This window comes from Podarcis bocagei (genome assembly GCF_964188305.1).
Source record: "Podarcis bocagei genome assembly, chromosome: Z".
NCBI classification, from domain to species: Eukaryota; Metazoa; Chordata; class Lepidosauria; order Squamata; family Lacertidae; genus Podarcis; species Podarcis bocagei.
The window spans coordinates 2,730,699-2,744,306 of record NC_138140.1 but is presented as its reverse complement, the minus strand read 5'-3'; the positions used below and the strand labels follow the sequence as shown (position 1 = coordinate 2,744,306).

The following is a 13,608-nucleotide window of genomic DNA, read 5'->3' as shown; positions in this document are numbered from 1 at the left end:
CTTCTCCCTCCCTCCCTCTCCTTCCCTCCCTCTCTCTCTGAGTGCTGGCTGGAATTGTGGTACAGTCACCGTAGTTTCATGCCACCCCCCTCTCCCCCATGCAGTGCTTGTGAACTTCTCCGACTCTCCATCATTTGTCCGCCCACCACTGCCATTGGCGCTGTGGCTGGAAATGCCAATCTGCCTGCAACCCCCCCTTTTACAGTCCTGGAAGGTTTGGCTGATTCATTCAAATCAGGGCCTGTCCATGTACGATTATGATCTGGACAAGCGCTCTCTTCCTAGCTTCCTTGTCAGTCTCCTGGCCAAATGTTTGCAGGGTTGACACCCCCCAGCCAAATGCGCAACCTTCCCTGTCTCTGGGTCATGCCTGGGGGGGGGGTGTGCCCTCCCTGCTTTCCTACCCATTTGCCTCCCTCTGCCCAAATATAATGGCCAGCCCCTGCAGGATTTCAATGCAAAAGGTGTGCCAGGGGGATTCTGTTTTAGCTTGCTGGATCTATCCACCAGAGGAGGGGAAGTCAGTAGCGGGGCAACTCACCATGCAAGGAGAAACCTGCACTCCCCAAATTCCCTCTGGGACATGCCCCTCCCCCAAACAACCTATCTTATGGAATTTCCTGCCACATGAATGTGGTTGTAGTAGCATCTGGCTCCAATGGCTTTGGAAGGGGGATTCTTCCCTGCATTTGTGGGAGAAATCAGTGGTGTTTGTGGACATTCCATAGCTGACACTTTCCCCTCAGAGCAGTGTGTTCGCAACCGGACCTCAGTGGCGGGGTAGGGGGGGTTAGGTTAGTGGATGCAACTACTGCTAGGGGGCTCAGTTGAATCACGGTGCTAATCCCTCTATGGTCTGTTCAGTGGGCTTGACAGGGGCAAGAAATTATTTCTGCATCCTTTTAGGCAACCCCCCTGCCTCCCCCGCCCCCACTGCAGCCTCTAGATTCCTCAGCAGCTCTGTTAAGGGCAAATGACAACAGTGCAGCTCCTGGCAGGAGCTCTGCTGCTCTTGGAGCCCATGCAAACCCGCCAGCAGCACCAGAGGCTTGCCAAAAGGAGGTAAATATAGGACAAGGCACTGCAGCAAGGAAGGCGCAGCTGGTGCCCTAGTGCAGAGTCACCCAAGTCCATGCCTGCCAGGATTTTATTTTATTTTATTGGGGGGGGGGAAGACCCCTCTCTGGCCAACAAGGGGCTCAAATGCAGCCAGGGTGTATGAGGATGCTCAGAAAGTAAGCCAGCCATGATCAGGAGAGAGACGTCTGTGGGCCTTCCTGGGGTTCAGTCAATTCTGTATTTCCTGAGATGTTTGGGGTGGGTTTTCCTTCCCCTTCCTAAGCGTTGATTCTTCCTGCCGACTCTCTCTCTCTCCCTTTCCCTCTCCTTCTCCGTCTCCCCCCCCCCCACGCTCTTTCTCCCTCCCTCCTTCCTCCCCAAGGAACACACCACTTTATATGTGTTATTATTATAGCAGCCCTTTGCGTTATGCAACAGTGTGGCTTGGAGGCTGGTCTTCTCTCTTTCCACCCCCCCCCGCAACCTTACCGCTTGCAAGGAGCTCTTTCTTCATCCTCCTCTGCCAACCTCGTGTCCCCCCACCGCACACCTCCCCCCCCCACCTCCGCACGGCTTCTGAACTTTCGTCCGAGAGAGCTGGCGATTTCGGGAGAGGAGCCGAGAGTTTGAAAGGCTCGCGCACAGTGGGGGGAAGAAAGAGCGGTATGCCTTTTGCTCGAGATGTTGGAGAAAGACCCGCGAGCCGCGAGGGTCAGCCGGCGAATTGGGAAGCCGGCCAGGCCGTGTCACGCCAAGGGAGGCGCCTCCCGATGTCCCCTTTTGGATGTGGCGCTAGCTCGTCAGGCAGGTGAATTGGTTTGAGGCAGCAGCAGGGCTTCGCTTTTCCTGCTCCTCCTCCCCCTCCAAGTTTTCCTTTTAAGATAACCTTTCCTCTCGCTTCGCTGCATGGAGACACGGCGCGGTGGGAGCTTCTCCCGGAAGTAATGGATCCCAACAACCCGTCGGACCAAGAGGACGACTCTCGGGGTAAGGAGCCACCGGAGGGGACTCTTTTTTTTTTTTTAAAGTAACTTTTCAGGTGCGACCTGTCCTATTCTAGTCCTGGGCTGGGATCAGTTTGTGCCTCCGTAAAAGGAATAGGTGGCACCAAAAGTGCAAAAAGGGATAAGAATTTGGGAGGCAGCTGGCTGGATTTGGTTTCGGAATGTGCAGGCTTCCGGGCTTCACCAGCTTCTTCTTCAGGAAGTGCTGCCCTGGACTCCTTTGGGATATACATTCAACAAACAGCAAGTGAACAAAAGTTCATACGGAAGCATTTCATCCCCAAAGTTTTGGGTTGCTTGCTTTCCTCTGGTGCTGAAGGCGGTTCTGGCTCTGGTCGGTTTTGTAACTCGGAAAGAAGCTGAGTTAGGCAGAGGTTGTGGGTGTTCTGGGAGCCTTCCTGGGAGGGATAAAAAATATTGAGCTTGTGGCATCATAGAATTGTAGAGTTGGAAATGGCCATGGAGGTCATCTTGTCCAATCCCCTGCAATGTAGGAATCTTTGGCCCAACGTGGAGTTCGAACCCACAACCGTGAGATAAAGAGTCCTATGAGCTACCATCAGGAACAAAGTGACTGGTTTCTGCCCAGAGCTGACAACCTGATCTCTGTTCTCGCAGGCTGGCAAATGTTATATTGAGGATGCTGATGTGTCTATAAGAGAGCATCATGTGAGAGTCGGGACTTCTTGAGCTCTTCCTCCTCCTTTCTCTTAAAAATTAAGTTTCTAGACCTCATGGCACTGTGCTTGGATATGGGTGGGTGACAGCACCTGAAATGCCTAAAACTGCACTGGGGACCCCTAGTCTGCCTGCTTCCCCCAGAACTCTCTGTCTGGCTCTTGGAATTCTCCCCACACCGGTCTGTGGCCCTCCTTGCCCCATCCTCATGCATTTTTGCCTGGCTGGAATGTGGAATAATACTCCTTGCTTGTCTGGATGGAGAATAGAGAGAGGGGTGTGCATGGGTGTGTGTAAAACAGCCTAAGGTACAAAGGCAAAATGAATGCCTGTTGTTCTGCCAACTTTTGCCTCTGCCCCTGCCCACAAACTGGCATGTGGCCCCAGGAAGGTCCCCCAGAACCGAATGTGGTCCTCAGGTTAAAAGGGATTCCCCATGTCTGCTCTTATGCTAGAAAGATAGCTGGAAGAGATTCCAGTTGTGGGGGGCAGGATTTAATGCCCCATGACTAGCAAAAGTTGAATAAATTACACAATTGTCTTAATTTGCATAATTTATGCAAGTTGTAGAATTTAGCATTTTTTGGGGCAGAGAACATGGATTGTCTGGAGGCAGAATATTAATATGGTATGGTTGTGTGGGCTCCCCCACCGTGGAGTAAACACATGATTTCTGTTTAAACTTCTGATGGAATGTCAGAAGTGGGGAGGAGACCAGCAGATTGGTACTGTGTTGCTATTGGTAGTTATTTGTTAAGCTGTGCATATTTTGTAAGGTGTGCAGAGCTCTTATGGGAATCATAGAATTTAGAGTTGGAAGGTACCCAAGGGTCATCTAGTCCAACCCCATGCAATGCAGGAATCTCAGCTCAAGCATCCATGACTGATGGCCATCCAACCTCTGCTTAACAACCTCCAGAGAAGGAGAGTCCACCACCTCCTAAGGGAGACCATTCCACAGTTGAACAGCTCTTACTGTCAGAAAGTTCTTCCTGATGTCTAGCTGGAATCTGTTTTCTTGTAACTTGAAGCCCTTGGTTCAGGTCCTACCCTCCAGAGCAGGAGAAAACAAGCACGCTCCCTCTTCCATCTGACAGCCCTTGAGATATTTGAAGATGGCTATGATATCTCCTCTCAGTCTCCTCTTTTCCAGGCTAAACCTACCCAGCTCCTTCAACTATTCTCATAAGGCTTGGTTTCTAGACCCTTGATCATCTTGGGTGCCTCCATTGCTCACCTTCCAGCTTGTCAACATCCATCCTAAATTGTGGTGCCCAGAATTAGACACACTATTCCAGGTGTGGTCTGACCAAGGCAGAATAGAGTAGTACTATTATTTCCCTCGATATGGACACTATACTTCTGTTGATGCAGCCTAGAATAGCATTAGCTTTTTTGCTGCTCCATCACACTGTTAAGTTTGTGGTCCACCAAGACCCCTAGATCATTTTCTCATGTACTGCTGGTAAGCCATGGGTCCTCCATCCTATATTTGTGCAGCTGGTTCTTCCTGCCTAAGTGCAGAACCTGACATTTGTCCCTATTGTAAAACATTTTGTTAGCTTGGACCCAGTTCTCCAATTCCTTCATCCAAGTCATTTATAAAGATGTCAGACAACAGTGGGCCCAGGACAGAACCCTGCAGCACCCCACTTGTCATTTTTCCCCAGGTTGACAAGGAACCATTAGTGAGAACTCTTTGGGTTCGGTCAGGCAACCAGCTAAAAATCCACCTCATTCAACCCACATTTTACCAGCTTCCTCACAAGAATATCATGGGAGACCTTGTCAAATGCTTTACTGAAATCAAGATAGACTATGTCAACAGCGTTCCTCTGATCCACCAAGTGGCAATCATAAAGAAAAGTCTTCCTTATTGCCCTTTCCATGGATTGGTTGGAAAGGCTGGAAAAATGCTGGGAGCTGCCTGATAGCAGATCTGATTCTTTGCCCGACTCTCCTTGTTCCAGGACCTGGGAGATCTTTCCCATCACTTGATCAAAACTAACAAAACAAATTTCAACAGGGACTAATGTACACTTAGGTACAAAGCCCTACTGGCTATGAAAAAAAGGCAGTTTGAACAAAACTCCTGGTCCCTGTTACTTAATGCTTTGCTAAATAAAGACCTTAAACACTTAGGTAGGAATAGCTGAATGCACAAATACAGGATGGGGGCACCTTGCTTGATAGCAGTACTTGTGAAAAGGATCTAGGGGGCTTAGGAGATCACAGGCTTAGCATGCGTCTACAGTGTGATGCAGCAGCAAAAAAATCTAATGTAGTTCTAGGTTGCATCAACTGAAGTCTAGTGTCCTAATCAAGGGAAGTAATCATATCACTCTCTTCTGCCTATACCTGGAATACTGTGTCTACTTCTGGACGTTACAGTTTAAGGATATTGATAAGCTGGACCATGTGCAGAGGAGTGAGAGGTCAGGATGATCAAGGGTCTGGAAACCAAGCCTAATGAAGAGCAGTTGAGGGGTAAGTTTAGCCTGGAGAGAGAAGACTGAGAGGGGATAGGATTTGTTGTTGTTGTTTAGTCATTTAGTCGTGCCCAACTCTTCGTGACCCCATGGACCAGAGCATGCCAGGCACTCCTGTCTTCCACTGCCTCCTGCAGTTTGGTCAAACTCATGCTGGTAGCTTTGCGAACACTGTCCAACCATCACTACAAGAAAGAAGATTCCACCTAAACATTAGGAAGAACTTCCTGACAGTAAGAGCTGTTCGACAGTGGAATTTGCTGCCAAGGAGTGTGGTGGAGTCTCCTTCTTTGGAGGTCTTTAAGCAGAGGCTTGACAACCATATGTCAGGAGTGCTCTGATGGTCTTTCCTGCTTGGCAGGGGGTTGGACTCGATGGCCCTTGTGGTCTATTCCAACTCTATGCTTCTATGATTCGTCCTCTGTTGTCCCATTCTCCTTGTGCCCTCCATCTTTCCCAACATCAGGGTCTTTTCCAGGGAGTCTTCTCTTCTCATGAGGTGGCCACAGTATTGGAGCCTCAGCTTCAGGATCTGTCCTTCCAGTGAGCACTCAGGGCTGATCTCCTTCAGAATGGATAGGTTTGATCTTCTTGCAGTCCATGGGACTCTCAAGAGTCTCCTCCAGCATCATAATTCAAAAGCATCAATTCTTCGGTGATCAGCCATCTTTATGGTCCAGCTCTCACTTCCATACATCACTACTGGGAAAACCATAGCTTTGACTATACGGATAACTGTCATCAAATGCCTGAGAGTCTGCCACATGGAAGATTGAGCAAGCTTGCTTCCTGATGTTCCAGAGGTGAGGACCCAAACCAATGGATTAGAATGACAAGGAAGGTGATTCTGACTAAGCATTAGGAGGAACTTGCATGGCCATCTGCCAGGAATTCTTTAGCTGTAATTCCTGCATAGTCGTGGGTTGGACTAGATGACCCCTAGGGGAACCTTCCAACTTTACGATATGATTCTGTGATATGGAGGGCCAGAACAATGTTCCCCAGCTGCCGGTAGCCACCCCTGCTTTGCACTCCCCAGGGCGCTGCATAATACGGTATCAGGTTTGGCTTTTGCAGGAGAAACCGACTTTGCACTCCAAATGTGTGCACTCATTACTCCCCCCCCATCCCTCACATATAATGTCAATCATGGCATACTTATATAATTGCCAACTATATATAGAATAAGTATTTTCAAGATTATTGTTGCTCAGCTGGCTTCAGAGAAATTTCTGTAAGAAAAGGTTCAGCTATGGAACATTTGCAAAGGAGTAAGAAGAGCCTTGGAAGATTCTAGGGGAAGCTTTAGAAGGAATCTCTCTGACATCCCAACATGCTCTGAGCTGGGGTTCCGGAAGAGATTGATCATAGAATTCTGCAATACACAGGAATCACAACAAAGAATCCCTGACAGATGGCCATCGAACCACTGTTTAAAAACGTCAAATGAAGGAGACTATCTGAGGTAGTCTGTTCTACTGTTGAGCAGCTCTTACTGTCAGAAATTTCCTCCTAATGTTCAGTCCTAAACAGCCTCAGTCCAGTATACCTGAAGGAGCATCTCCACCCCCCTCATTCTGCCCGGACACCGAGGTCCAGTGCTGAGGGCCTTCTGGTGGTTCCCTCACTGCGAGAAGCCAAGTTACAGGGAACCAGGCACAGAGCCTTCTCGGTAGTGGCACCCACCCTGTGGAATGCCCTCCCATCAGATGTCAAAGAGAAGAACAACTACCAGACTTTTAGAAGACATCTGAAGGCAGCCCTGTTTAGGGAAGCTTTTAATGTTTAATAGACTATTGTATTTTAATAATCTGTTGGAAGCCGCCCAGAGTGGCTGGGGAAACCTAGCCAGATGGGCAGGGTATAAATAATAAATTATTATTATTATAGTCAGAATCTCCCTTCTTGGAGATCTAGCAGTAGTGTTTCCGAATTCCAGTTGCTGGACACAACAGTATGGAACAGTGCTCAGATTTTGCATGAAGGTTTCCCATAGACATCTGACTGACCACTGTGAGAACTTGCCCATCCAGCCCAGACTCCTGTTCTCACAGTAGCCAATGAGATGTCTATGGGGAACCAACAACCAGGACCCAAGCAATAGAACACTCTCTGCACCTGTGGTTTCCAGAGTGGTATTCAGAAGTGTCATTGACTCTGACTGGTGAGGCAGAGCAGAGCCATCATGGCTGGTAGCCATGGATAGCTCTCTCCTCCTCCACAAATTTGTGTAATCCTCTTTTAAAGCCGTCCAAGTTGGTGCCCATCTGAGTGCAACAGCATTCTACTCTCCTGCCATTTCCAGAAACTGGCATTCAGAAACACTGCTGGCTCTGGCCATGGAGACAGAACATAGCCCATGGAAGCTTCCATTGCTGCTGAACTCAACATGATGCTTCAGTCTTGGAAGTTATTCTGATTAAACAAAGATTCTAGAGGAAAAGAACACATGGTATGGAAAGGGCAAAACCATCTCATCTCTAGGCATCAGTCAAAGAACTTGTATGGCCCACCCTGCTCCTGCTGGGTGGCACCCAGATGTTTTGAACTACAGCTCCCATCACCACGAACCATTGGTCAGGCTGGCTGGGGGTGATGTGGTCCAAAACATCTGGACAGCACTGATTTGGGGTAGGGACACAGGTGGCGCTGTGGTCCACAGAGCCTCTTGGGCTTGCCAATCAGAAGGTTGGCAGTTTGAATCCCCATGACAGGATGAACCCCCATTGCTCGGTCCCAGCTCCTGCCAACCTAGCAGTTCAAAAGCATACCAGTGCAAGTAGATAAATAGGTACCACTCCAGCGGGAAGGTAAACGGCGTTTCCGTGCACTGCTCTGGTTCGCCAGAAGTGGCTTAGTCATGCTGGCCACATGACCTGGAAGCTGCCTGTGGACAAACACCGACTCCCTTGGCCAGTAAAGTGAGATGAGCACCACAACCCCAGAGTCGTCGGTGACTGGGCTTAACGGTCAGGAGTCCCTTTACCCTCTACCTTTTAGCATCCCTATATTTCAACTGGATAACACAATAGCAAATGATAAATCCTTTTTGGATTTTGGCCTTTTGGATTTTGAATAGTTGTGTCTGAAATGGGTGACTCCAGCAGATCAGTAATGCTGGCCTGCTTCATAGGAAACCTTTGTTCAGGGAAGCTTTTAAACGTGCAGGTTTGGTGCCAACTCTACCTGGCACTGAATCTGCAGGTTTAAAACATCTCTGAATAATGTTCCTCACTTTGGTGGGACTTAGCATGAGGTAAAGGGAGCTGAACTTTCAGGGTTGTGATGAAGCTGGGGAAGGCATCAAAAGAGCACTACTATGGAACAATTTATACTCTTTCCACCACCACCATGCCACACAAAAAACCTTAAGAGACTTTGGAAACGTTGGAAAAGGTTCATGATTTGTAAACTACCTCCTTACATGTTCGGTAGTAATTAGCAAACAAACAGAAATTAGAAAATCCTTAGGTTTCTTTTAAGGCCGTTGATCAAGGTGCCTGTGCTGCCACAGAATTCACAGAATGTCTACAAACATTCTGAGCAGGTAGGACCTGTTGTGGAATGTTGGTACTCAGTGGAAGCCACCTTGAAGGAATGGCTGCTTCGCCCAGAGGAAAAGTCTCACATGGGGACAGGGGGATTTTTGGGGCTTCAGATGGGGAAGCAGCACTGGGGGAGGTGAGGTGGGGAGGTGGAAGAGGAACCAGCTACTTTGCCCACAACCTTTCCTTCTTTCAAGCTATGAAAAGGAAAGCTGAAGAGCTGCATAAAAGTCTGAAATGTCATCGAGATTCAGCCAAATTTGCAGAATCATAGATTTGGAAGGGACCCAAAGGGCCATCTGGTCTGTTGCCCTGAAATGCTGGCATCACAGCGTTGGTTCACAGAACTGTAGAGTTGGGAGGGCCCCAATGGGCTTCTACTGGTGGTAGGGACAAATATGAAATGAACTGTTATGTGATGAGGGCTTTGTTTCCAAATGCGAGCTTTGTTATCCCATTCCGCTCTCCAAGATGAGAAGGCAGCAAGTCTGGAAAGACCCAGAGATGAGAAGGGTGGACGCTAAGGCTCCAGACCTTTTGTTTATGGATAAGGCCAGAAGTTGTTGTTGCTTATTAAGAGGGTTAAGTGCTGTGGGTGGGGTAGAGAGGGAGCAACAGCTATTGCTGGTATCCATTTGGAGGCTCACCATTCAAGAGAGAGAATCTTGACCCTTGGCACTGGACTGGTGGTCAGTTATTTTTAAGGATGGGACTTCAATACATGAGAAGAGCAGACTTTTCCTTCAGCGCCATGCTTGGCACAACTCAGATGCCGTATGCCTGATATGCATGCATGTATCAGAGATCCTATGACTCAGAGATGCTAGGCGGCTGAGGATGCTTCAAATTTCACTGCCTTGTCTGGACCATGAAGAATGCACAAAGTGGTCTTGCTCTGCATGAAGGTTCCTTTGGGGTTGGCTGAAATCTCCTGTGCAGACACTGCTTCGTGCTGTCATTTCATTTTTATTTATTAAATTTATATATCACCTTTTTCTTTCAAGGAGTTCAAGACGAAAAGGCTAAGAAGTAAACTTTACATAAGTCCAGAGCAGAGTCCCTAAGGTGGTTAGATGACTCCTTGTACGCCTCCTTCCAGCATCTCCTGCAGGCAAGCAGGTGCCAAACATCTTGCTCCGCTTTCCCTTGGACCATATCAGTGAGGCAGAGAGGGAGCTCTTGTTGTCTGGGCAGCCCAAGACCTCCAGACACACAGCCCAGACACACAGCCCCTGGGAGGTAACTTGGGTGCTGCCAACACAGCACTTCATCCTGACGGGCACACTCCATTGTCTATTGAGACAGATGGATGCCAACAAAATGGTGGTCATTTATACCTGCTGTGCCCCCTTGCCATCCCCTTACTGCCTCGCTAGGAAGAGCCAGCCCAGGATATTCTGCTTGAGGCAAAACATGCTGTCTCCCCCAGCAGATCCAGGCATAGCTGTCAACTTACAGATTTGAAAATAAGGGACCAGCAGCCTCGAAAATAAGGGATCAGCAGCCAAAATAAGGGATCAACAATTACTTCGATAAAATACATATTTTGTTGCGTGCAAATGGCTTTAGATACCTATTAGGTCCATAAATTACCATATAGCATATATTCAACACAAAAAACAGCAACAATTTGTTGTTGACAAAGCACAGCTGGACATAGAAAGGGCCCCATTACCTTCAGTAGCTTATTTAAGGGACATCATCAATAAGGGACAGCAGTGGGACATGGCGCTGGGATAAGGGACTGTCCCGCCAAATAAGGGACGCTTGACAGCTATGGATCCAGGCCTGCGCCCCCACATCCTCACTGCCGTGCACTGCCTCTGACAGAGGAGGTGGATCATGGCCATCCTGGCTAGCAGCCATTGATCGCCGTTTCCTCTGTGAATTTGTCAAATTCTCTTTTAAAGCCGTCCAAGTTGGTGGCCACACTCTCTTTGCCCAAAGGTAAGCCAGTGTATTTTGCTCCCTCCCCCTTTCTCTTTGTGGCATGTGGCCCCTGGAAAGTGTCCAGGAGAGAATGTGGCCCTTAGGCAGAAAAAGGTATCTTCTTCCTCTTTCTTTCATCTCTCTTGTTTGTTTGTTTGTTTGGCGGCGGCAGCAGCAGCCAAGTGTTAGCTATGAATGAAAACAGCTTCAGGCAGCAGCGGTTGTGTGAAAAGTAATTTTCTGCTGTAAACGTAGGTTGCTAAGTGTCTACATAGAGTGCGTTTCCTCAAAAACAACAACAGAAGCTGTTGCTTTTTCACCGTATTTTTCGCACCATAGGGCGCACCGGACCATAGGGCGCACCCAGTTTTTAGGGGGGGAATTCAAGAAAAAAAATCTTTTTCCCCCCCCGCAGCCCCAAAGAGCAGCGTACAGGCTGCACACAACCTCTCCCTGCCGGAGGGGTTGCGTGCAGCTATGGATCAAGCCAAGGCAGCGAGCGGGATGGATCCCGCTCGCTGTTTTGGCTTCCCCTTTAGCCCCGTGCAGCCTCTCCTTGGCGGAGGGGCTGCACAGGGCTTTCCTGGCTTCACTGGGAGGTGGGGGGGATTCCCTCACCTCTCCCCAAAGCCCGCAGAAGCCGTGCAAACCCTTTGAAGAGATCACGGCTTCTCCTGGCTTTCCTGGGAGGCGGGGGATTCCCCCACCTCCCGCAAAACCGGCAGAAGCCGCGCGCCTTTTAAAAGGGCTGCACGGCTTCTCCTGGCTTTCCTGGGAGGCGGGGGGATTCCCCCACCTCCCGCAAAACCGGCAGAAGCCGCGCGCCTTTTAAAAGGGCTGCACGGCTTCTCCTGGCTTTCCTGGGAGGCGGGGGGATTCCCCCACCTCCCGCAAAACTGGCAGAAGCCACGCGCCTTTTAAAAGGGCTGCACGGCTTCTCCTGGCTTTCCTGGGAGGCGGGGGGATTCCCCCACCTCCCGCAAAACCGGCAGAAGCCACGCGCCTTTTAAAAGGGCTGCACGGCTTCTCCTGGCTTTCCTGGGAGGCGGGGGGATTCCCCCGCCTCCCGCAAAACCAGGCTCCCCCCCCAGCCTTCTAACCAAGTCGGGGGACAGCGGCAAAGGCGCGCTGCGCCCCTGCCGCTGTCCCCCGAGTTTGCGGGGCTGGCGACGGGGAGGAGCAGGCTTCTCCCCCCGCCAGCCTTCTAGCCAAGTCGGGGGACAGCGGCAAAGGCGCGCTGCGCCCCTGCCGCTGTCTCCCGAGTTTGCGGGGCTGGCGACGGGGAGGAGCAGGCTTCTCCCCCCGCCAGCCTTCTAGCCAAGTCGGGGGACAGCGGCAAAGGCGCGCTGCGCCCCTGCCGCTGTCCCCCGAGTTTGCGGGGCTGGCGACGGGGAGGAGCAGGCTTCTCCCCCCGCCAGCCTTCTAGACAAGTCGGGGGACAGCGGCAAAGGCGCGCTGCGTCCCTGCCACTGTCCCCCGAGTTTGCGGGGCTGGCGACGGGGAGGAGCAGGCTTCTCCCCCCGCCAGCCTTCTAGCCAAGTCGGGGGACAGCGGCAAAGGCGCGCTGCGCCCCTGCCGCTGTCTCCCGAGTTTGCGGGGCTGGCGACGGGGAGGAGCAGGCTTCTCCCCCCGCCAGCCTTCTAGCCAAGTCGGGGGACAGCGGCAAAGGCGCGCTGCGCCCCTGCCGCTGTCTCCCGAGTTTGCGGGGCTGGCGACGGGGAGGAGCAGGCTTCTCCCCCCGCCAGCCTTCTAGACAAGTCGGGGGACAGCGGCAAAGGCGCGCTGCGCCCCTGCCGCTGTCCCCCGAGTTTGCGGGGCTGGCGACGGGGAGGAGCAGGCTTCTCCCCCCGCCACCCTTCTAGCCAAGTCGGGGGACAGCGGCAAAGGCGCGCTGCGCCCCTGCCGCTATCCCCCGAGTTTGCGGGGCTGGCGACGGGGAGGAGCAGGCTTCTCCCCCCGCCAGCCTTCTAGCCAAGTCGGGGGACAGCGGCAAAGGCGCGCTGCGCCCCTGCCGCTGTCCCCCGAGTTTGCGGGGCTGGCGACGGGGAGGAGCAGGCTTCTCCCCCCGCCAGCCTTCTAGACAAGTCGGGGGACAGCGGCAAAGGCGCGCTGCGCCTCTCCCGCTGTCTCCCGAGTTTGCGGGGCTGGCGACGGGGAGGAGCAGGCTTCTCCCCCCGCCAGCCTTCTAGACAAGTCGGGGGACAGCGGCAAAGGCGCGCTGCGCCTCTCCCGCTGTCTCCCGAGTTTGCGGGGCTGGCGATGGGGAGGAGCAGGCTTCTCCCCCCGCCAGCCTTCTAGCCAAGTCGGGGGACAGCGGGAATGGCGCGCTGCGCCTCTCCCGCTGTCTCCCGAGTTTGCGGGGCTGGCGAGGGGGAGGAGCAGGCTCCCCCCCCGCCAGCCTTCTAACCAAGTCGGGGGACAGCGGCAAAGGCACGCTGCGCCCCTGCCGCTGTCCCCCGAGTTTGTGGGGCTGGCGGTGGGGCTCTCCTGAAGCCTGGAGAGCGAGAGGGGTCGGTGCGCACCGACCCCTCTCGCTCTCCAGGCTTCAGCGAAAGCCTGCATTCGCACCATAGGACGCACACACATTTCCCCTTCATTTTTGGAGGGGAAAAAGTGCGTCCTATAGTGCGAAAAATACGGTAAATGAAGGCACTTCATGTTATATTTTTATCATTCTTACAGTATTATTATTATTATTAAATGCTGGCTGCATTGTGAGCAAGTGTGGGTGAGAAGCTTTCGTGGTGCAGGATGCAAATTTCATGCCTCTTGTCCTGTGACTCTTTCTAAGGCCCTGCCTTTCATCCTGCTCTGCCTTCTCCCACACCCCTGGTGGGAAATGACAAAGGAAGCCACGTTGCAAAACTGGTGGTTGCAGTGGGAAGCAGAACTGCCTGGAGACGG

The 13,608-nt window shown here is 51.7% G+C and overlaps 1 protein-coding gene and 1 long non-coding RNA gene across 2 annotated transcripts in view; one reads left to right on the top strand and one right to left on the bottom strand.

The window, feature by feature from the left end:
- Positions 1-13,608, bottom strand: part of LOC308579117 — a 522,075-nt gene that overhangs the window by 5,924 nt on the left and 502,543 nt on the right. The gene's annotated exons all lie outside the window — the stretch shown is intronic.
- DAB2IP (DAB2 interacting protein) overlaps positions 1,540-13,608 on the top strand; it is a 319,383-nt gene continuing 307,314 nt past the window's right edge. Inside the window, exon 1 of the mRNA XM_081179662.1 lies at positions 1,540-2,046. Coding sequence (XP_081035788.1) covers positions 2,004-2,046 — 43 coding nt within the window. The 5' untranslated portion in view covers positions 1,540-2,003. The remainder of the gene's footprint in view (positions 2,047-13,608) is intronic.